Source organism: Lolium rigidum, chromosome 4 (assembly GCF_022539505.1).
Source record: "Lolium rigidum isolate FL_2022 chromosome 4, APGP_CSIRO_Lrig_0.1, whole genome shotgun sequence".
NCBI lineage: Eukaryota > Viridiplantae > Streptophyta > Magnoliopsida > Poales > Poaceae > Lolium > Lolium rigidum.
This window is the reverse complement of record NC_061511.1, coordinates 281,810,972-281,832,817: the sequence shown is the minus strand read 5'-3', so window position 1 is coordinate 281,832,817 and position 21,846 is coordinate 281,810,972. Positions and strand designations below refer to the sequence as shown.

The window sequence follows — 21,846 nt, the reverse complement described above, 5'->3', positions numbered from 1 at the left end:
GATTAGAGATGCATCGGCTGACCCTGTATCACGGCCTTCTCCGAAAACATTGAGCTGCTTGCAGAGGAAGACTGCTAGGGCTACAGAGTTGAGCTGGAAAGGGTGGCTGTCGTCTTTTACAGGGTTTGGACCGTCTTGTTGCTACGAAAAAGGGAGGAAGACTGGATTCTCAAAAATGGCCGATGAACAGTCATCGGCTATAGATTTGCGAAGTATCAAATCACAGTCTGAATTTGAGAAGTGCTTGACTGACGGTCTAATCGATATTTGAGCCCGGCTTCATGGGCGTCTAGAAGAGGTGGGGTCTGATACGTTGTTGTCGGCCTTGGTGAGACGAGCTGGAGGATTGAAATTGAACTAATTGAAAGATAAACCGGGAGAACAATTTTCATTAGTTCAATGGAGCAGCTTTACAAGGAAGAGCCGACGGCTCTCAAAAGAGGGATCTGGTGCCTAGTGCACTGCTACTACTAGTCCTACTCTACTAGTCGTCGCTGTCCTCATCATCGCCGTCGTTGATGTCGTCGGCGCTGCTCCCAGTAAGCTCCTCGTCGCTGCTGCCCCAGCCTTTGGTCGGAGCTTCATCTTCCTCGTCATCCTCATCATCCTCGCTGTCCGCCCAAGAGCGGAAGCGTTTCGTCGGCGGGTACCTAGCGGAAGAGGAGGAATCATCTTCCTCCTCCTCCTCTTCTCCTTCTTCGTCATCATTTTCGTCCTCGCTGTCCGCCCACATGCGGGAACGCTTCTTCGGCGGGAGTCTGGCGGAGGGGGGGGCCTTGGCCTTCGCTACTCCCCCTTCTTTCTTCTCCTTGTCGGAGGAGATGGGGTTCGCCCCGGAGTGAAGGGCGTCCTCATTCTTTCTCTTCGGCGAGGATTGGAAGGGGAGGCCTGAGGGGGAAGAAGAAGAGGAGGACATTGTTACAGGAGGAGAGGGTTTTTTGGCGCCGACCGCTAGAACAGAGGAAGGGGATGAAGAGGACTGATCAATCGGCACGGTTAAATAATGGGGAGCCTAGTGGAGATTTAATGCCATTGCAGTTTCCGAGGAAGTGATGCTAAGGTTATCGAATTTTACAGTCGAGTTGCGAAGACAAAGTGTCATGATGAAGGATGCTGCAACAGTTCTGCTCTGCCATGACATGACCCGACGAAAGAAAGCATAATGATTTTGGAAATGACATTTCCAAAACCAGGGGGGCATGTGTTATCACCAGAAATTGACCGAGCCAGAGGTGGGCCGCGATCGAGATGGGCTTGAAGAATATATATATGGAAGAAATATGTGAATCGGCCTTACATGCAAAGTTTGGGCTAGTTTGCCCTTGTATCTGTAACATATTAGGTTATGTGTCGATTAGGAGTTAGAGTCTTACCCGTGCACGGTTAGGTGCACGCTTGAATTAGAAAGTCCCTTGGACTATAAATATGTATCTAGGGTTTATGAAATAAACAACAACCAACGTTCAACACAAACAAATCTCGGCGCATCGCCAACTCCTTCGTCTTGAGGGTTTCTCCGGTAAGCACCATGCTGCCTAGATCGCATCTTGCGATCTAGGCAGCACAAGCCTACCCACGTTGTTCATGCGTTGCTCGTGCTGAAGCCTTTTTGATGGCGAGCAACGTAGTTATCTTAGATGTGTTAGGGTTAGCATTGTTCTTCGTATCATATGCTTGTCGTAGTGCGACCCTTATGCATCTAGCCGCCCTTACACCCATCTCGGGTGTAGGGCGGCACCCGCTTGATCATAGTTTAGTAGATCTGATCCGTTACGGTTGCTCCTTGTTCATGCAAGGATTAGTTTAACATCCGCAATAGTTAGGCCCTACAAAGGGTTGGAGGATCCGGCGGCGTGTAGGGTGAAGTTTGCTAGCCCTAGAAAGGATGTTCCGGGGATCAACCTCGTGTTGGTTTTTAGGCCCTGTCTAGGATCGGCTTACGGTCACCGTGCGCGAGCGCGAGGCCCAATCGTGAGTAGGATGATCCGATTATGCGGTGAAAACCCTAAATCGTCGTAGATCGCATTAACTTTATCTTGATCAAGCAGGACCACCATATATTCGGACACCTTGTACGAATCATGGGTGGATCGGCTCTTTGAGCCGATTCACAAGATAACCTGAGAGCCGATCGAGGATCGTATTTAATGTTTACGTGTATGCCATGCGGGAAACTAAGCGAGGCATCATCCAACACCTTCCCGACCAGGTATAGGTCGGGTGGCACGCCCTTGCGATAGCATCGGACGTGTGACCGGGGAGGCTTTGCGGGCCGTCGCTCTGAGGGACTGGGGCCAGCCGCAGCCCTAGTTGTTCCCGGCTCTACTGTGTTGCCAGTCGCTGCCCGCCAGTGGGTTTCTGACGCCAACAACGGGCTTAAAAGATTTGGTTGTGCTCGAGATGACGATGTTGTTACGCGAGAGTACGACATGCCAGATGCACCGTCGTCTAGACCCAGTATGGCGCGTACGACCAGTATGGCGCGTACGAGCAGTATGACACGTACGAGCAGTATGGCGCGTACGAGCCAACCTCCTACGCGGAATCCATCATATGCACGCGTCGACTCATCTCTACTTGACCGCTCACAATCAGCTCGCATGTCTCCGCCCCATGGCGCCACACAGGTATTATCAGATACATCTAAAATTATAAATGCGCGTACGTTCTTCTACAAGATTTTACAATAAATATTATCTTCTGCGCATTAAAAATAGGAGGAGAATATTTTCTCTACTAATCCGTTCGGGGAACGATATTTCATACACCCAAGGGGAGACTTCAAACATCGACAACACCACTCGCGTATGTTCATATTTTATAAATAATCACTCATACAACATAAAATTACGCCTATTATTTACGAATATTTTCCATCCGCAGCAATCTTTTGAACCTAACTGGTCAGAGACGGAAGCTAGACTCGGCTACAATATGCCTCCTCCACAGGTTCCTTCAATTTTAATATATAATTTCTCCCATAAAAATATTCATGTCTATTATCTACAACTAATTTTTTTTACGCCGCAATCTTTTGATCCTGCTTGGCCCAACATGATAGCTGGTTTCGGCCACAATATGGCCCCACCACAGGGTACTAAGCATATGCAGGAAGAATACTATCCCGGAACTTCTAGTCAACCTGAGAATCAAGGGATATTTAATGAATTCTTTGGAGCTGATATTATAAGCACATAAGGCAGTTTAATTCCTCCGGCGACACAATCTCAACATGTATTACAAACTCCACCACAGAACTATGAGGCCCACACAGATGAGGAGAACGAACAGTACGGTCGAGGTTTGCGCCAACATCGTATACCACATCCTTGGTCGCCTTCTGGTGCTAAGCGAGACCACCACGCCGTCGTCGACAAGGGTGATATGTTGACGACTCTGCCATATTTCTATTATTTCTATCTATGTATGACCTATGTAAGAGACATATTTCTATAATTTCGAATAATTATTCAACCAGTTTTTCAAAATAAGATACATAAACATGCAAAAATACAACATAAATTTAAGTTACTATCTGAAGAAATAAATATGAAAACATAACTTAAATTTAAATACGGCTAATCACTACTACAGAATTTAAGATACAACGACAACGCAAAACACAAATTAACATACGTAGTTACTACAACAGATCACTCTATTTGCCCTATGTCCAGCGTGGCCATTTTCCCGTCTTGTCGCTGCGTTCTTCTGCTGCCTGCGCCTCAGCAGCCCTTTCCCGTAATCTCTTCCTTTCCGCTTCACGGGCCTCCCTGCGTACCTCTTCCTCCGCATACCTACGTGCAGCCTCATCATCCATCATCTTCTGATTCACCTCACGATTTCGAGCTTGTTCCGCTCTTAATTTTTTGTATATGTCTCTCTCTACTTTATTAATAGCAGTAGCCTTTTCCCAATGCTCCTCCTCATGGAACCTTGCCCATGCACGTCGCTGTTTTTCCTCCACCTCACGGCGTGCCTAATCCGGCTGCTCCTGGTCTATCCAGTGAAACCGAGTTGCAAAGGGCGGCGGAGACTGCAACAACAATAAGACGGTTAATAAATGAAAATTAATGACATACAAATATGATTTTTAATCATGTTGTTACAACATACCGCAGGTCTCGAGGACGATGAACTTGTATGTGCGGGTGGATCATGATCGTAGTATGCGCACATAAAATATTTCATGCCGAACTTATCCGAAAAATCCACCACCTCCTTCACCTTCGCAAGGCGACCACACCAACACCTCTCTGCTCTAACTCCCAGCGGCAAAGTTGCATTCTTTCCCTTCATCGGTCTAAAATCTTGGTCTGAGCAAGGCACACTCATGCTGGCTAAGGTATGAGCACTTGTGTACCAAATAATATCGCGAACCGAGCGAGAGAATTAGGCACACGACGCCCTTTTATAGCGAACTGAGCGAGAGAATTAGGCGGGAAAATTTAGCGGGAACATGCCTCAATCAGTGCAATCAGCGAAAAAGCAGTACAATAATTCGAAAAAGTACATGGGGCAGAGCCTGTCGGAGTTGCCGACGCATGCCACCACCGGTGGTGGCAGCAGGCTTGCCACCTCAGCGTGCCGCCACCGGCTAGGGCGGCAGGGCAACATCGGCGTTGCTCCGTTGACGGCCGGCTGAGAGAGGCGGACGTGCCGCCACGCCTGATGGCGGCAGGCCCTGCCGCCACCGGCTGCGGCGGCAGGCGCCACGCGTCGGCTGGCCGTGCTGCCGCCACGGCACTTTTGCCAATTCCGTTCACATGTGGTCTCTTTTGACATTTCAGTGGGGCAGGTGGTCCTTTTTGACAAAATTTCGAAACTTTCGGGATGAGCGACAAAATGCTAAAGTTGATTGCAATGTCAATGCGTCCCAGCACGAAGTCATTGAGGATGTACTGGAGTGTTTTGGCATCATGCACGCCTTGGAACTGTCAGCGGCGAACCGCGGCTTTAAGAATTAAACTACGTTCAAATTCATGCGTTGAAAGAAATATATTCCCTATCATGCATGACTAGAAATGAGCTGGTGTATCATGTGTGTCCCCGACTATCTGTCGGGTCGGCTAGCTAGCCCCCAAGTTCGTGGCCCTGGATAGAAAGCGGTTGTTTCTGTTGCCAAATGGAACCGAATTAGGCTCACCGGCCACACTTTTCAGAAGAAGAATAATGTATTGGGCATCTTTCTTCACAGTCCAAAGAACTTTGTACTCCAAATTCCACTTTGTACGTCTGTCGATCATATAAGCACTAGTGTAGAGCGTGATTTAAAATCTTTAAAATAACACCCACTTTCCACGCTTGACAGGTATACCATATATCGTGATAATGTGGCGCGCCCTTGGCTAAGTCCACACAATATTCATACGTAGGGAGAATAGAACGGGGATGTTTGGCTGATTTTGGGGCCATTTTATTTCAATTTTGATGCAAAGAATGGCATACCATATGATTTTGAACAAATGTCTGTTAATTTACTCTAAGAGTGAATTACATTATTTAACCCTGACTTGTGCATTGGTGACCCGTATTGTCCCATTTAAAAAAAATTCTAATGCATTACCCATCTAAAAACTTTGAACCCGGCATTATCCCATTTTTGCATTTTGCCGATTGTATTAGATAAGACCGATATGTTAGGCCGATGTGGAAGGGGTCTTTGGCAACATTCTCTTCTCCATATGCCCCAATCCTTGTTGTCTCCATGATATTTTGGAACTTTGATCATCGCCTCAGGCCTGGCCTAGCTGACACACACCTGAGCATAAGGGTCTAATGTGTCTCAAATGGGGTAACCGGGTGAAATTTTCACTAAATGGGGGTAAGCCATGTCACAAGTACACACTTAGACATTAATAAAAAGAGAAATTCACTCTCATTTTAAAGATCAGCCCGCCATATGTATCTTTGAGATATAAAAACTCAACCAAACATATGCACTACGACAACGTGAACTCCCTCAACTCCAAGTTAATTGATTTTTTTAGGATTTTCCTAACGCTGTGTTTGGATGCATGGAATTGGACCTTGGAAATGAATTGTAATGGAATTCCAAATCCAAAATGGAAAGGAAATGGACTTAATTCCAATTCTATTGTTTGGATGTGTATGATATTTGTTGTTAGAATTAAAGGGTGATACCTAATTCCAATTTCTGTTTGGATGTACATACCATGGAATTGAATGTTTTATTTTAGTTTAGACAATATAAACTCATGTACGAGTATGAAAAAATAGCATGTATTAGAATGTATAAATATTATTTTTCACACATAGTAACAATATAATAATTATAATTACACTGTGTTTGGATGCACTGAATTAAGCCTAGCATTGAGGAATTGGAATTTGGCCCCTGATTCGATCGTTTGGATGTGCAGAGAATTAGGCCGTGGAAATATAGGCAAATTCTGCCCGCGCCCGCCCGAAACGTTTTTCCTGGCTAGCCAATTCGGAGGGTCAGACCTCCGTATTGGCTCTGAATCGCCAAGCTACGCTTGGCCCAAGCGGTACCAGCCTCTCCGACCATTCCCTGCTCGAGCCGCGACGGAGATTTCCCCGACCTAGAGCTTACCGGCGGCGCGCGGTGGGTCTCCCCAACCTCCGTCCTCCTCTCCCTTCTCTGGCATCCCCCTCCCTAGCCCGCCCTCGTCTCCTTCTCCAGGATCATCGTCCGCCCCTCCATGGACTTGGCCCAAACCCTAGGTCGACCAAAGGGTGCTGGAATGGCGCGGGATGGATTGCCCCGGCCGCCGACGAGAGGGGTGGCAGTGAGAGGTGGCGCGGAAGCCACCCCTGCTTCTCCCTCAATTGGTTCAACGAATCCCTCTCTCTCCGTTTCTTAGCGAGACCAACTTTCATATGGGGCTGCGCGGATGTTGTATTGATTTGGACAAATAAATTATTTGGTCTGCAATTTGACCTAGTTTAAAGAAAATATTATAAACATTCTAAATGCCAACTTCACTTTATTAGACTCACCGCGAAATGTATTTTCGTACATAATAGATTTGGCATTGTAGATATTAGCTACTTTCCACAAACTCGGTCAGATTAGAAAAACACTTACGACAAATGTAGAAGTTCAATTAATTTAAAAGGAAGCGACCCACTTGTCATAGTAATAGTAATGCAAAAAACAATAAATCTATTGTGAACTACTCCCTCTGTTTTCTAAATATAAGCCATATATTTTCTGGCACAAAAATTAAAGAACGCACATTTAGAAAAAATTACATTATGTTTGGCTAGGTTTAACCCTAGGCAATTGACGTGGGCTAATATAGAACTTTGCATAAGATAAGGAAACCTGATCAAATCTCTAAAACTAGCGTCTATACAAACAGGGCAACGCAATACATGCTGTAATCTGGATTTTTTTTTCTCAGAAATATATATGGCCTATATCTAAAAACCGAGGGAGTAATAAACACACCAAAAAAATAATGTAAAAAAGTCCACAATATACGCCACGTCAACCAAACAGCAAAGTCGCAGGTGTGCCACCTCCTCGCTTCCAGACACCAGAGGCCTCTCCGGTGTCTCCATCAGTCCAACGCACGTAGATAAGCAGGCCCCACCAGTCATTGACCCGTTAGGCCACCAATATCCTGCCGCAAAATTATTCCGTTCACGCAAGCAAGCTTGGCGAAGCCGCCCCATTTTACTCCAACCACTCTCTCTGTCTCCAAGCGGCGAAAGCTCTCTGCAAGTTTGTTTAAGCTAAAGCTTTCCCCCTTGTTCAGCCACTCCTCCCCTAACCGAACACAAGCTGCTCGCCGAAATGCCGGCCCGGAGGCTCCTCCCGCTACTCCTGGCGCTGCTGCTCGCCGGCTCGCCGGAGGGCGCGGCTGGAGCGGGCGCCGGCGGCAACGGGACGTGCCCGCTGGACCTGAGCTACGTGCCGTCCTTCCCCTGGGACCCCACGCCGTGCGCGGGGAGCGCGCCCAACATCACGGCGTGCCGGCAGACGCTGCTCTCCCTGCTCGGCATCGGCCTCGCGGGCCGGCTCCGGTCCACGGGCCAGTTCCGCCTCCCGTCCGCGGGGGCCGCCGCCGCGTGCATCGCGGGGCTGGCGGACGGGATCTCCGCGCCGCCGGCCTCCCTCGCCGGCGCCTCGCTCGTGCGCTCCTGCTTCCCGTCGCCGGCCGACTTCGTGTCCACCCCGTCCTACTGCGCCGGCGTCACCACCGCCGCGCAGTACAGGGCCGTCGTCGGGAACGACTCCGTCGCCGGCCTGGACGCCGCCTGCGGGCCCGAGCTCGCCTCCCTGCCCGTCTGCTACAGCTGCCTCACCGCCGGCATCGTCGCCACCTCCCACCTCATCGCCGCCGACGCCAACGCCTCGGCCGAGTTGCAGCGCAACTGCTTCTACCTCACCGTCATCTACGCCGCCGGCGTCTCCAGCGTCGAGGGGCCCACCGCCCTCTCCACCGCCAATTGCACGCTCGGTCTCGGCCTAGCCACCCAACCCTCCCACCCTTCCAAGTCAAACAGCACAACCATCTACGCCACCACCATCCCAATCGCCATCATCCTGCTCCTATCAGCCATCGCATTCATTCTCTGGAGAAAAAGAAGGCATGCCAACGCCAAGAACAAGAACCGAGACCTCAACATCCCTGAGGAGGGGTCGTCAGGCGAGCGGCGGCCGCACCTGCGGCCCAACACGGGGTCGATCCTATTCAGCATTGCCGAGCTGTCCAAGGGGACGGACGGCTTCGCGGACAAGAACCTCATCGGCCGCGGCGGGTTCGGGGTCGTCTACCGCGGCGTGCTCGCGGACGGCTCCGTCGTTGCTGTCAAGAAGGTGCTCAACCCGGAAATGGAGGGCGGGGACGAGGAGTTCACCAACGAGGTGGAGATCATCAGCCACCTCCGGCACCGCAACCTGGTGCCGCTGCGCGGCTGCTGCATTGTCGACGATGACGTCGAGGAAGGGAAGCAGATGTTCTTCGTGTACGACTTCATGCCCAACGGATCGCTCGAGGAGTTCATCTTCCGGGGGGACAAAGAGGGAGGCAGCCAGCGGCCGGCGTTGACATGGGCGCAGCGGCGGACCATAATTATGGATGTGGCAAAGGGGCTGGAGTATCTGCATTATGGTGTCAAGCCTGCAATCTATCACAGGGACATCAAAGCCACCAACATATTGCTCGACAATGAGATGCGTGCGCGCGTGGCGGATTTCGGGCTAGCCAGGAGGACCAGGGAGGGGCAGTCACACCTCACGACGCGCGTTGCCGGCACGCATGGTTACCTGGCACCGGAGTACGCGCTCTACGGGCAGTTGACAGAGAAGAGCGACGTCTATAGCTTCGGTGTTCTGGTGCTTGAGATTTTGAGCGCGCGGCATGTGCTTGACATGTCGGCTCAGGCAGGGCCGGTGCTGATCACCGACTGGGCGTGGACGCTCGTCAAGGCCGGTCAGTCGAGAGAGGTGCTAGACGAGGCGTTGTCGACCGGTGAGAGCCCAAGAGGAGAGGTGATGGAGAGGTTTGTGCTTGTCGGAATCCTGTGCGCACACGTGATGGTTGCGCTCCGACCGACCATCACCGAGGCCGTGAAGATGCTTGAGGGGGACATGGATATACCCGAGATACCAGACCGGCCACTGCCATATGGGCACAGCCTCATGTTCAGCGAAGCAGGGAGCAACTTCAGTGCTTCACCAGCCATCAGCGGGCCATTAATCGATAATGGGGACATGCTTAGGTGATGTAATACTTGTGTTTCTTTTGGTCAGCTAAATCCATAATTGTGTGTCACGACCTCTTGATATGTTGATTTTCTGTATGAGACATTTAAACGATGCAAATGGAATTCACATCAAATTTTGTTACTTCTGAATTTTAGCCATCATCACCAACACAAAGACAATCTGTCCACCATCTGGCAACGAGAATAGGCAGCAACTAAACAAGCATGTGATACCAAGCTCCACATTATTCAGTCCTAAGACCAGGATTCTAGGAACATCTTGACATGGACAGCAACTATGCTAGTTAAAGCAATGTGCCGCGAGATAACTGGCATTAAGTTCAAGGCAGACATGAAAAGGAAGATACATCTAATAAGGTTGCGGAAGGAAATGCAAGCTATCAGTTGCAGCTTGCAGGTAAAGGAGCTTCAGTACATACAGCCCCTGGTAGGGTTCAGTGGCCTACTTGTCTTCCTGCAAGTTGGGATGGCTGGGCTGCACCCGGAAGGTGAATGGCATCTGGGCAGCAAGATCCCTACTCTGCTGGTACCCGAGGTCCATCTCCCTCATGCCGCCGCTCAGCTCGACTTCCTGCTGGTGCTGGAAACAGGAGAGCAAACTTCGGTAAATTCTCCTCCTCTAGGTTTATCTTCAGCAAAGCAGAAAATTGAACCTATGCAGTGAGTTGTCTCATAACAGTTTCAATCACTCCCTCCGTCCATAAAAGGATGTCAGAGTTTTACGTAGATTCGGATATATCTATACACTAAAGACCGTCTAGATACATCTAAATTTAGATAAACTTGCGACACCCTTTTACGGACAGAGATAGTATTTATTTTTGTACGGGCAGAGGTGATTCGATATGCAGTGTATCAGATATAGAAGTGGTGTTTGGAAAAATTGAACTACGTGGTGTTGAGTGATTTGGTTGCTGAGTAGATGATTCTGATCAGGTGCTTTATATGTACTGATCAATGGTCTAACTGCATTAGCAACACTGTACTAAAACCAAGATTGTGTCCTTGGAGAATATGGCAATTTCACTAGTTGGCAGAGAGAGTACATTGCAGAATGTAGAAAGCGAGGTAGTGCTGAAATTTACCATCCTCAGAACCAGCAGCTTGTGCTCCTCCTCCAGCATCTTCTCCTGCAGTAAATCACAAAGGAGAGGCATAATCAGAATTTGCAGAACAAAATCCTTGTTCATGAAACTCCATGGTGTACAGAAATAAAAACAAATTTAGGCTCATACAGTCCTCCTGTGCATCTTCCAGTGATCCATCTGCAACAAGGAGACAACACGAACATCAGAGGCAGCAGTTTTCCAGAAAACAAAGGTGCAGCACTTGCGAGCTGCAAACTATTCCATCAGAGCTCTGAATCCTGAAAGGCTGAAACCCCAAATTACCATCTTCTCCCTCAGGTTGGTCTGGCCGTTCTGGAGCGCCTCCTCGATGGCGATCAGCTCCTTGGGCTGCAGGGAGTTTATATCCTCTCCTTTCATGTGCCTGCACCGTTCATCACCCACCGCAGTCGCGTCATGCGAACATTGATGTGCTACAGGTAAAAATAATGGAAAGGAAGAAAAAAATGAAGATGGAACACTTGCCTGAGCTCGATCTGCATGTTGTCGTTCTCCTTCTTCACCCTGTCGATCTCTGCACTGATGCTCTGAAAACATTTCCAGTGAATCCAAATTCAGAATACTTTTATTCGATAATTGGTGCTGAAATAAATTGCTGGAATAGATCAGACAAGAACCTTGTGCTTCTCATCCCACAGTATCTTCCCGGAGTTGGTCTGGTACTTCTCCAGGATCCTCGGCAGCCTGAAACCAGGCCACAGTTTGCATCTGTGTGATCAGTTCCAGAGGCAGCAGAGCTCTAGAAGGGAGAAAGGGAGTAGAGAGAACTTACGTGGTCTTGGGCGTCCAGAAGTCGTAGAGCTTGCCAGCGCTGGAGAAGATGACGACGCCGACCTCGGCGTCGCAGAGCACGCCGATCTCGCGCGCCTTCTTCAGCAGCCCGGCCCGGCGCTTGGCGAAGGTCACCTGCCGGTTGGACGAGTTCTCGATCCTCTTGATCTCGATCTTGCCGCGCCCCATCTCGACCTCCTCCGAGCAGGAACAAGAAACCCCAAGGCTCGACTCCTCTTCCACGGTTCCTCCCTTCTCTCCTCTGGACGCTTGGGAGCAGCAAGCCGTGGTGGTGGGGATCTTTATGGTGGCCTGTGGGTGTCAATGCCATGGTTGGGGGAAGATGGGGAGTAAAGGAGGGTGGCCGCCATGGAGGGAATGGAGGTGAGGGGGCTTTCGAACTGCGTCAGGGTTGGATGGCCGGAAATGGAAACTGCTCGCGTGCTCCTCTGCTTGGTCCGTTGCGGTTGGATTTTAGCTGACCTGGTTTCGCTTGCGTTGGAGGGAAGGAGCCCTCGTTTGATCAGTGGACACAGCACGTACTCTGTCCCTCTTTTTTCTCTCTCTCTTTCATCCCCTTTTTACGGTGTTCATTTTACTTTTTTTTTTCCTTTTACTTTGGTCAATCACCATTTTGTTTTCTCCTTGGCTAATCTAGTACATGTACATCCCTTGGCATACATGTTTTTTTCAACATCGGAAAGTGTAATTGTGGGATAAACTTTCTATTGATCAAAGTTTGATCAAAGTTACAGGAATTGACAAAATGTTATGGGGTTAAGCACCCACATATTTTTTCCGATAGAAGAAATATATTAATATCGAAGGATATCAATTATATCTAGCCTCTACAACAATGCAATACCCTATTGGTAGTATGGATGCACAGAGCCAAGAAAAGAAAAAGAAAACTAAGAGAAGAAAAAAAGTCTCGCTACGGTATTCCAGCCTTAGCAACAACAATATATCCACCACCAAGACAACACCTGAACTCCAGGCTCTCAAAAAGCGACGCCTTCAAGAAGGGAAAAGTGTACAAACATCGTCGTCGCCCGATCGAAAGATCTTAGGTTTTCACCCTGAAGATAGTCCCACTTCTTCAACAAGGCTATTGCCATGCACAACCAATTACGATCAGACCTTGAATTTGCCAGGCAAAACCAATTATGATCAGACCTTGGATTTTTACCTTGAGAGGTAAGACTCTGAACTCCACATGTGCTGCTGCCCCCACTTGCATACTGATGCTACGAAACCAAGAATACCAAGAAAGTTCCTCAACAACAAGAGACACGAACCTCCATCATTAGTCTTCAAATCCGGCCTTCATGATATTCTCCACCTCTGATTTAACCATGGACCAGAAAGTCATCTGATGGCAACAAGGAACAGGGCTTCGCGCTGCTTCCTCCAGAACCAAACGGTCGAAATAAAAGCATGGGCGTGCACGACCGAATACCACCCGATCCAACAAACTCCAGGCATAGGTGCACTGTTACATTTGCCGGCGGAGCCTTCCGAAACTCAACACTCCACCAAAACCAAAGGACCTGCATCAAGTAGACGCGCGAGAGGAACCCTAGGACCGCCACTTTTATTCAACCCGTGCGAGTAGCCTCACGCCACCTGCTGGCTCCCTGCTCGAACTTCCGAACCGAACCCAACTGGCGGCCATGGGCCATCAGCAGGAAAGGCAGCGGCAGCGCAGGGACGACCCTCCACCGGATCCGACCCTACCACACAACAAAGAAGATCTGGGAAGGGGGCACGGGAGATCCACCCACATATTAGATCTAGGTTTCGTCCAAACACCATCCGCCCCCAGCCCTGCATCTACCCCCATCCATGGCGCCGCCGGAGAAGGTCTCCACCACCACCCCGACGCAGGTTCGCCACCCTGGTCGCAGATCAGCGACTCGCCGACTCTCATCGCCGTAGCAGCTCCAGCGGCGGAATCCGTCTTCCACCGCCCCAAGTCACATTGGGCGACGAGGGGAGCCGCCGCCGCAGAGAGGGGATCCAGCGGCAGCAAAATCCAGCGGCGAGGGTGTTGCTAGGTGGCGGCGGGAGTGCCCCTGGCGCCTCCCTGGGGAGAGACTGCTCTGCTCCTGATAAGCACCGCATATGGCGCCCTGGATGTAAAGATTAAGCATAACGGATGTAAAGATTAAGCATAACGTGCTAAACTATGAGCATCCGTATTTGATTTTCTTCCTTCAAATGAGAACATCACCTTTTCAAACTCTGATTGATGTAAATTGATCTCCTTGAAGATAGGTGCATAATGTCCACTAGCATCAATGATATCCGTGATAAAACTCGCAACAGCAACTCTTGAAGATCGGCCGCCAATGCTAGTGCCTCGCGACAAACAGGTCCTTCAAGAGGAGGCGAAACCTGAAAGGATTGTAGATGAGCCCGTATAGACCATCGCTATGTCTCAACACCACTCACACCACCCATGTACATGTTCCTGGAAACCGCACCATCAATGTTGGCCTTGATCAGAACAACCCAAACCTAAAACCCTACTCCCAAAGGCCAAAAGGCCGCCCAAACTAGGAGCTAAGAAGCCTGGCCTGATGCAAACTAGCAAAAGGATGATATAAAATCAAAAGGAGGTTTCAAAATGGCTTTTCACTAAATATTGTACTCTCTCCTTTTATATAAGGATGTCAGAGATTTATCTAAATCCAAAAATATCTACTACCTCCGTTTTAAGGAATAAGGCGCACGCGTATTTCAAGATGAGCTTTGATCATAAAATTTGAGCAACATAATCTTGATTATATTATATGTAATAGCATCATTGGATTCGTATTGAAAAGCACTTTCTAATGATGCTAATTTCATACAAACAATTTTTATATATTTGAAGTAATTCTTAGTCAAACAAAAAGCATGTAAAACGAAGACGCCTTAATCCTTGAAACGGAGGTAGTATGCACTAAAGGGTGTCAAGATACATTCGAATTTAGAAAAACTTGTAGCATCGTTTTATAGACAAAGGTAGTATGAATTATTGCTGCTGTTTTTCTATTTGCTCCATGATGAATATCCACAAGCTAAAAAATCCAATAGGTATATAGACATGATGACTACACCTTTTGCCCCACAAATATCTGGATATTGGGATGTGTGGGGTATGGGGGAGCTCTGTCAGTCTAGACCTCCCCATTAAGATCCCTGATCCGATCATGGCCTGTTTTTTTGCGAAACGACGACACTCACACATACATACATACATACACTCATCTTTATAAACGCAACGTACACCCTATCCTATGAGCACCGACCAAGGCCTCTCGCCACATCCCATGGTGCTTCACTGACCCTACGCACGGCTTTTACGAGTCACTGGATCACATTGCGGGCTGAAAACACCGTCAGCATTTTGGGCCAGTGGTTTCCTTCCTTTCGGCGCATATCACCTTTCCCAAAAGAAGAAGTGCCGCACAATAATGTGATTATTCCCCTAACAAAAAAGAGTGTTAATCTGACGCTTCAGCCGCTATACATACAAGCCTACAACAAACATCTTGATTCAGTTGGCATAGTGCCCATCTGCATGCTAGAGCATCAACTGTCTGTCAGTCTGTCACCAAAGAAACTGCTAAAATGACATCCAGAGCAGCACTACAGACAGCAAGAGATCACTGAAGATTGCACAGATCTGGCTAAGCCACATACCAAAAACTAGCATAGTATCATTCCAGGCGGCTTACATGCAGCTGCGCAACCAAAAGTACATGGCTGATATAGATGTGCATGGCTAACGGTCGAAGGGAGCATTGCCGGAAGGAGTGGAAGCTTCAGCTCACCCTTTGGCCCATCAGCAAAAGGTGCTTCAGTATTCCCTTCGTCCTGGGGCATCTCAGCAAGCCCACACTTGTTCGGCTTTGTAGCTAGTCGTCTGCTACGATGGGATCACACGCTAGCCCCTTGGCTTTCCACGGCATGTATGCCCCCTCATGAGATAAGTTCTGCAGATAATTCAACTTTAGTTCATGTTCATCTAAATATCTAGGAGGAGCAATTTAAATGGATGGAGAACTGCATTTTTTGTCTCTACCAAGGTTGCAATACCGAAATCATGCCTATAGCATGAGCAACTGAGCATTCATGTCTAGTCAACACTCACCAGATCGTCGAAAGAACCCTCTGGCTAATATGTGATATGATCCAAAATGCACATAATGGAAAACAAACTAATTCCCTTACTGTGTATTTACCCAATGTATGCCTATACTTAAACAGCTTCCCCTATAAACCTTAGTGGGTAAATCATTCGTTCGGATCATTTAGACTGCACCAATCACTCAATCAGTGCAGAGGCTGGGGTTTTCCCCCCTTTCCCTTTTTGTTTTTGAGAAGTCATTAATGTTAATTTCCACTGTAGGATATCCTAAGTATGCACAAAAAATATATAGCTGGGATGGTGAACACAAATAACCTCCAACCAGAAGAAGAATTTTCGCAGGAGGTTCAGGCGTCCCTCATCAGTGTCAGCAGAGTGTATTTGTTTGGCTAGATCTGCATGGCATGCCAAACATCAGTTTTGATAGCAAAGCATGACACAAATGCAATCAATCAATCCATCCACTAGCAAGTATGTTGTGGCATCAAAGCATAACCTTCAAAACTGCTACTAGGACTACGAGAATCTAGATCACAAAGTCGATAAAAGAATGCTACATTTACTTTGGGTCAAAAAAACAAGGACAACACAACATACAAAATTGGCATCATGTATCCAAAAATCAAATTGTCGGTTTATAAACGAAAGCACAATGGCTACAGAAAATAGAGGCATGGCGACAAGAAAGAAGCTGAGCAAGCTAACCCCCCCCCCCCCCCCCCCCCGCACCCACCCCCCAATTATAATGCACTTAAATTAGGTTTTTTTTAGTGTTACAAATCATTTTAATTAGTTAGGAGCTGGTGAGGAACAACTCAGCTTGATGGATTCTAGTACATACGCTGAAAAGAAGGGAAAAGCCTATGGACATGATGAAATTTAATCACTGATTTATGTTAAGGATTTCTAAAATTCATTTGGTCAGGGCTATAGGCTGGGAACATAGATCGATTAGGATCTTAAAATGCACAGTTTTCAATATTCGTGTCCACCAATACCTTGCTGAAATTAGGTTCAAAAATGAACTCTTAAGACTACGACAACAATAAAGGAGCAACAATGAAATAACTCCATCAGGCTAAAATTGTAGTTCAAAAAAAAAGGGCTAACCACCTGGGTAGTGATCAAGATATGATAGTCCAAGTACGTCTGTGTCGTAGCGCTTGCATGCATTTCGCAAGTGTTTTAGTCTGCACACAGGCTTCTGCTCAGTGGCTTTTCTCAGAAGCTTTTTGTGTTCACTTCGGTCATAGGGCTGACTTAGAACGGAATGAAGTTTTTCATCAAATGTAGAAGGAACACCAGAACTAAAAGCAGCAGGGTCTCCTTGATCATCTTCAGATACCTGGCCCACAAAAAAACAAGCTATAGAATGGATACAGCATATTCAGAGAAATAAACCACAAAATTAAGCAAAGGTATAACTCACGTTGAAAGCCGAAGATTCTGGAGCAGGTCCATTGATTCCACATTCAGATATAATATCGTCAGTCTTTCCAAGTCTATCTTCAGTCATGTTTTCAAGTGCATTCATCGAATGCTTTCGCTCCTTTGTGGAGCTAGCAGTTCGCATTTTACCATATCCAGTGGGTGTCTCATCCTCTTTCCCATATACGAAGGTTACACCTGGTTCTGGCTCAACAACCATGAAGCCATCTTCGATCCTCATCATGCTCAGGAATGCTGCATAGGATTCATCAATTGATGTGTCCATCTCCTTCACATTTATATGGGCATCCCTGCCTGATGTTACACTTACACCTAGTTCTGGCTCAACAACCATAAAGCCATCTTCAATCCTCATAGTGCTCAGGAATGCTGCATAGGATTCATCAATTGGTGTGTCCATCTCCTTCGCACTTATATGGGCATCCCTACCTGATGTTACACTTACACGTGGGCGCTTGGTCTTTCGACCACGCGGATTCCTGTGCAGGGAATTGTTAAGGACACTTGTGCAAGCTTTGTCCACTTCATACCTTACCGAAGCAGGCATGCCATGATCCCCATCTGGCACATCACAGAAATAGCTGCTCCCAACTTCGCTCAAATGTTCCAGGAAAAGCTTGTAAGATGGATCTACTTCGGAAACATCGTCGCCAATTAGACTGTCACACATCTTGTTCTTGTTACGTGATGGTCCATTTGCTGTTTTCTGGCTCATTATCTGCTAGATTCCCTGGAAATCCAGTAAGGGATTATATTATACGCATGAACAGTCAGTCTATCAGTAACTTCCATAGAAATTCAGAGAGCACTAAGCAGGTGATTCTTGCATTCAACCTACACCGAGACATCAGTACATGACGATGTTAGGCATCCAGACCTAATGCACACATCACGGAGTTAGCCCGGAAAAAGAGCATGGCGATTCAGCGCCATTGTTCTTGCCGTGGCAAGAAAGAGGATCAATCGAGTGGCTACTCCCGAATTCTGACCACTCTGAAAGATTGGATGGACACGTCCCTATGTTGAATTTCTCTGCCCTACTGATTGTCGCGATTACAAAGTATTGTACTAGCAGAAATGAATCTCCCCGCCGAAGAAATTGTTATACTAGCAATGCATGCGTGCAACTAAACCACCCCATTCTACAGACTACGGACTACATGCGGAGATCTGAGTCGAATCAGCAGAGATCGCTGGGCACAAAGTCGCCAACGACATGCGCACCTCTTTGGCAACAAAACCCCATTGTACAGAGTACGGACCTACATGCACAGCAACGAGTTGCAGCGCTTCGAGAGGAAATCAAGAAAGCACGAGGAAATCAACAGCCGAATCCTCAACCGAAAACTGTCCCTAAAAAACTCTCCACTTCGCAAAGCAGGATTTTTATTTTTGAGATGCAAAGCAAGATTTGGGGAAGGATTAGCTTAGATTACCTGGAAGAAGATCAGAGCGATGCTGCCTTCGCCTTCTTTATCTTGGCCGCACGAGGGTTTTTAGTGCCCAGCGGATTTCCTATTCACGCTCAGGGTAGAATTTGGGGGAAAAGGAAAGCAAACAGTGACAATCAGACTGGAAGCGATACTTGTTCTTGTGACGGATAAAAGGAGAAAACTTCTGACTGTCCGCGTGCCAGCGCCATTGATTGCTTTGTTTTTATTGATTGAGAAGATTGAGAGGACGTGACATCGAAGTTCGGTGACATCGCCATTGCTGCTTTTTTACTTTTTGAGCGGCTAATTTTTTTAAAAACATTCTTTTAATTTCACAAATATTGTGCGGTTTTGATTTTTTTTTTCCAAAAATATTATGGTGTCGGGTTTGGAAATCCTAAAAGGGATTGGTCGACTTACGAAAACCTGAAAGATGACCAAAAGCAGCAAGGAATCCGGCGGGATGGATGAACCCGAAAAACCTAAACGGCCCGTGGGGCAATAGCCCGGTCGTGGTAGAGAATCTTGAGGAGGCTAGTTGGTTTAGGCTACCTGATATGTTTGGCAATAAATCGTCATGCTCCCCCGCTCCCCTTCTTCTTCCTCCTCTCTCAGTTCTCATGTGATCTCTCTATTCTCTATCGTTTTCTCTCTGGTTTAGGCGGTTTGTGGCCGATTCTTTTGTCTTTCCCCCGCCAAATTAAGTAGCTAGATCAAGTAAAAAGCAAGGGCAACTCCGATCTACTGTCGAGATAGCTCGTGGAGGCTTTTTGGTGTTGCTCTTTTGGAGCAATGGTGGTGGACACGGCTCATGGATGTCCAGAGTGCCGCCACCAAGTCCACTGGTGACACGGCTGGCCGCTTCCCTTCCACGGTCACCATGAGGGCGTGGTGGCGGAACTCCTCAGCCAGAGCAACCACGCATGGGGCGAGATAAAACGCACCGACCCTTAGCCGGTCGCCAATCCGGATCTCCAAGGAGCCCTTGCTCGTCCGTGGGAGATCCATTTGGGGCTCTCCGATTTGGGGACGGGGACCCGAAGCCTTCGTGGGATAAGAACTTCCCATGGAGGCGAAGCATGAACAATGGCAAGCTCTATTTGGAGAGAGGTTGAGCCAAAGCTGAGCCAGTGGATTGGGGAAGGAGATAACAGACGAGAACATGGGAGATAACGTCAACGGCGGAGAGATATACCGCCCATGTGGTCAATGTCCGAAGGAACAACGAAGGTGGGCTCAAAAATAGGTAACGGGACGGGATATACGATACGTTTTCTTCCAAATTCAAACACTTCAACTTGCACTCAGACGGATTTGTGCCAAAAAAAAAGAGATCCTCTAGGCTATTGCGTTCGCCGTATTGGACCTTTTCAGCAATCTATAATATCTAAATAGGAGCAACCCACTAAGGTGAATTCTCTCAACATGCAAGCATGCCACATCACTTCCTTCAGTTTCATATTAGTTAGACATCCAACTAAGACACACATGCCACGTCATATATTTTTTTCTACAAGGAAGATTTTATTTCAGCTGCCTGATTCCACCACTGAAAGCGTGCAGCACCACCTCACTCTATGTTACGAAACTGAACAGACGCCATGCATGTATTCCGACACTCCACTGAGCAGTCCTTTTGGCTTCGCATTCAGTCAGTCGCTCCATCTCCTCCTCTATTTCTTTGTCGTTCTGTCTCCGTACCTTTCCTTGCCCCTCCGAGCACCATCAGAAGTTACCCAAACCGCCCCTCCATCATCATCCCCGTCCCTACAATGTGTTCAAGGGCGTTAGAGACACCATCGGCAAATTCGTCGTCCACATCGATGCCCCCAACAAGATTTACTGCATGGATATTCGACAAGGAGACACCATCTACTTGTCTGACCATGCTCCTATCCTCCTGACTACTAGGAGACAAGGAGACACCCGCACTAGAACGTATTGAAAAATTGTCTGACCATGCTCCTATCCTCCTGACTACTGGGAATCCTCGACCGGTTTCTAAACGGCCGTTCAAATTCGAACTTGGCTGGCTACACCGAGAGGGTTTCCATGAGATGGTTTAGACGGTTTGGGAAACACCGGTTGGTGGTGCCACTCCAATCTTGAGATGGAATAATAAGATGCGCGCAATGCGTAAACACCTCTCTGGATGGGCTGCCCACATGGCTGGTGTTCTTAAAAAAGAGAAGGCTCGCTTATCAAGTGTGATTGATGAGCTAGAGGTTGTTGCGGAAGTAAGACCGTTGTCCACGCATGAGATTGAACTTAAGAGTCCAATGCAAAGATGGCGGGTCTTCTTCGCGAAGAGGAACTCAAATGGTATCAACGATCCAAAGCCCAATTCATTTTGGAGGGAGATTCAAATATGCGATATTTTCATGGCTTAGCCAATGGGAGACATCGAAAAAAACGTATTCACTCTCTTAATCAAGAGGAAGGATTGATTGAAGGCCATGAGCAACTCAAATCATACATTACTAATTATTATAAAGATTTGTTTGGTCCTCCGGAGGAAAGTTCTTTCTCTCTTAACGAGGATTTAATAGATGATATACCCCAAGTTTCTTTGGAAGAAAATGGCCTACTAACCGCACCCTATTCTGTGGAAGACGTTCAGAAGGCAGTATTCCAAATGGAATGCAACAAAGCACCGGGTCCTGATGGTTTTCCAGCAGAGTTTTATCAAACTTTCTGGGATACCATTAAACAAGACCTTCTAGATCTGTTCAGTGCTCTACACATTGGACAGCTAGAATTATTTCGTCTTAATTTTGGTGAGGTAATCTTGTTACCAAACGTTAATGAGGCTGAAAGGATTCAACAATATAGACCTATTTGCCTCTTAAACGTAAGTGATGCGTGTAGTTGACACGTCCGTTGGGAACCCCAAGAGGAAGGTGTGATGCGCACAGCGGCAAGTTTCCCTCAGTTAGAAACCAAGGTTTAATCGAACCAGTAGGAGTCAAGAAGCACGTTGAAGGTTGATGGCGGCGGGATGTAGTGCGGCGCAACACCGGAGATTCCGGCGCCAACGTGGAACCCGCACAACACAACCAAAGTACTTTGCCCCAACGAAACAAGTGAGGTTGTCAATCTCACCGGCTTGCTGTAACAAAGGATTAACCGTATTGTGTGGAAGATGATTGTTTGCAGAGAAAATAGTAAAACAAGTATTGCGACAGATTTGTATTTCAGTATTAAA

At 47.6% G+C, this 21,846-nt stretch overlaps 3 protein-coding genes across 3 annotated transcripts; 1 reads left to right on the top strand and 2 right to left on the bottom strand.

Moving 5' to 3' along the window:
* Window positions 1-7,664: 7,664 nt before the first annotated feature.
* LOC124707873 (probable receptor-like protein kinase At1g11050) lies at window positions 7,665-9,844 on the top strand. The gene has a single exon (XM_047239571.1). The coding sequence runs from the start codon at window positions 7,787-7,789 to the stop codon at window positions 9,719-9,721; it is 1,935 nt and encodes a 644-aa protein (XP_047095527.1). The 5' UTR covers window positions 7,665-7,786; the 3' UTR covers window positions 9,722-9,844.
* A 63-nt stretch (window positions 9,845-9,907) lies between these two features.
* On the bottom strand, window positions 9,908-12,117 carry LOC124707874 (MADS-box transcription factor 4-like). The gene is made up of 7 exons (XM_047239572.1): window positions 11,623-12,117; window positions 11,468-11,534; window positions 11,316-11,377; window positions 11,115-11,214; window positions 10,959-10,988; window positions 10,809-10,853; window positions 9,908-10,303 (listed from the first exon to the last, which is right to left on the bottom strand). The coding sequence occupies exons 1-7, from the start codon at window positions 11,808-11,810 to the stop codon at window positions 10,166-10,168; spliced, it is 630 nt and encodes a 209-aa protein (XP_047095528.1). The 5' UTR covers window positions 11,811-12,117; the 3' UTR covers window positions 9,908-10,165.
* A 3,178-nt stretch (window positions 12,118-15,295) lies between these two features.
* Window positions 15,296-18,821, bottom strand: LOC124705421. Its single transcript, XM_047237148.1, has 5 exons — window positions 18,645-18,821; window positions 17,189-17,938; window positions 16,873-17,104; window positions 16,075-16,154; window positions 15,296-15,604 (listed from the first exon to the last, which is right to left on the bottom strand). The coding sequence occupies exons 2-5, from the start codon at window positions 17,921-17,923 to the stop codon at window positions 15,527-15,529; spliced, it is 1,125 nt and encodes a 374-aa protein (XP_047093104.1). The 5' UTR covers window positions 17,924-17,938; window positions 18,645-18,821; the 3' UTR covers window positions 15,296-15,526.
* Window positions 18,822-21,846: the final 3,025 nt, after the last annotated feature.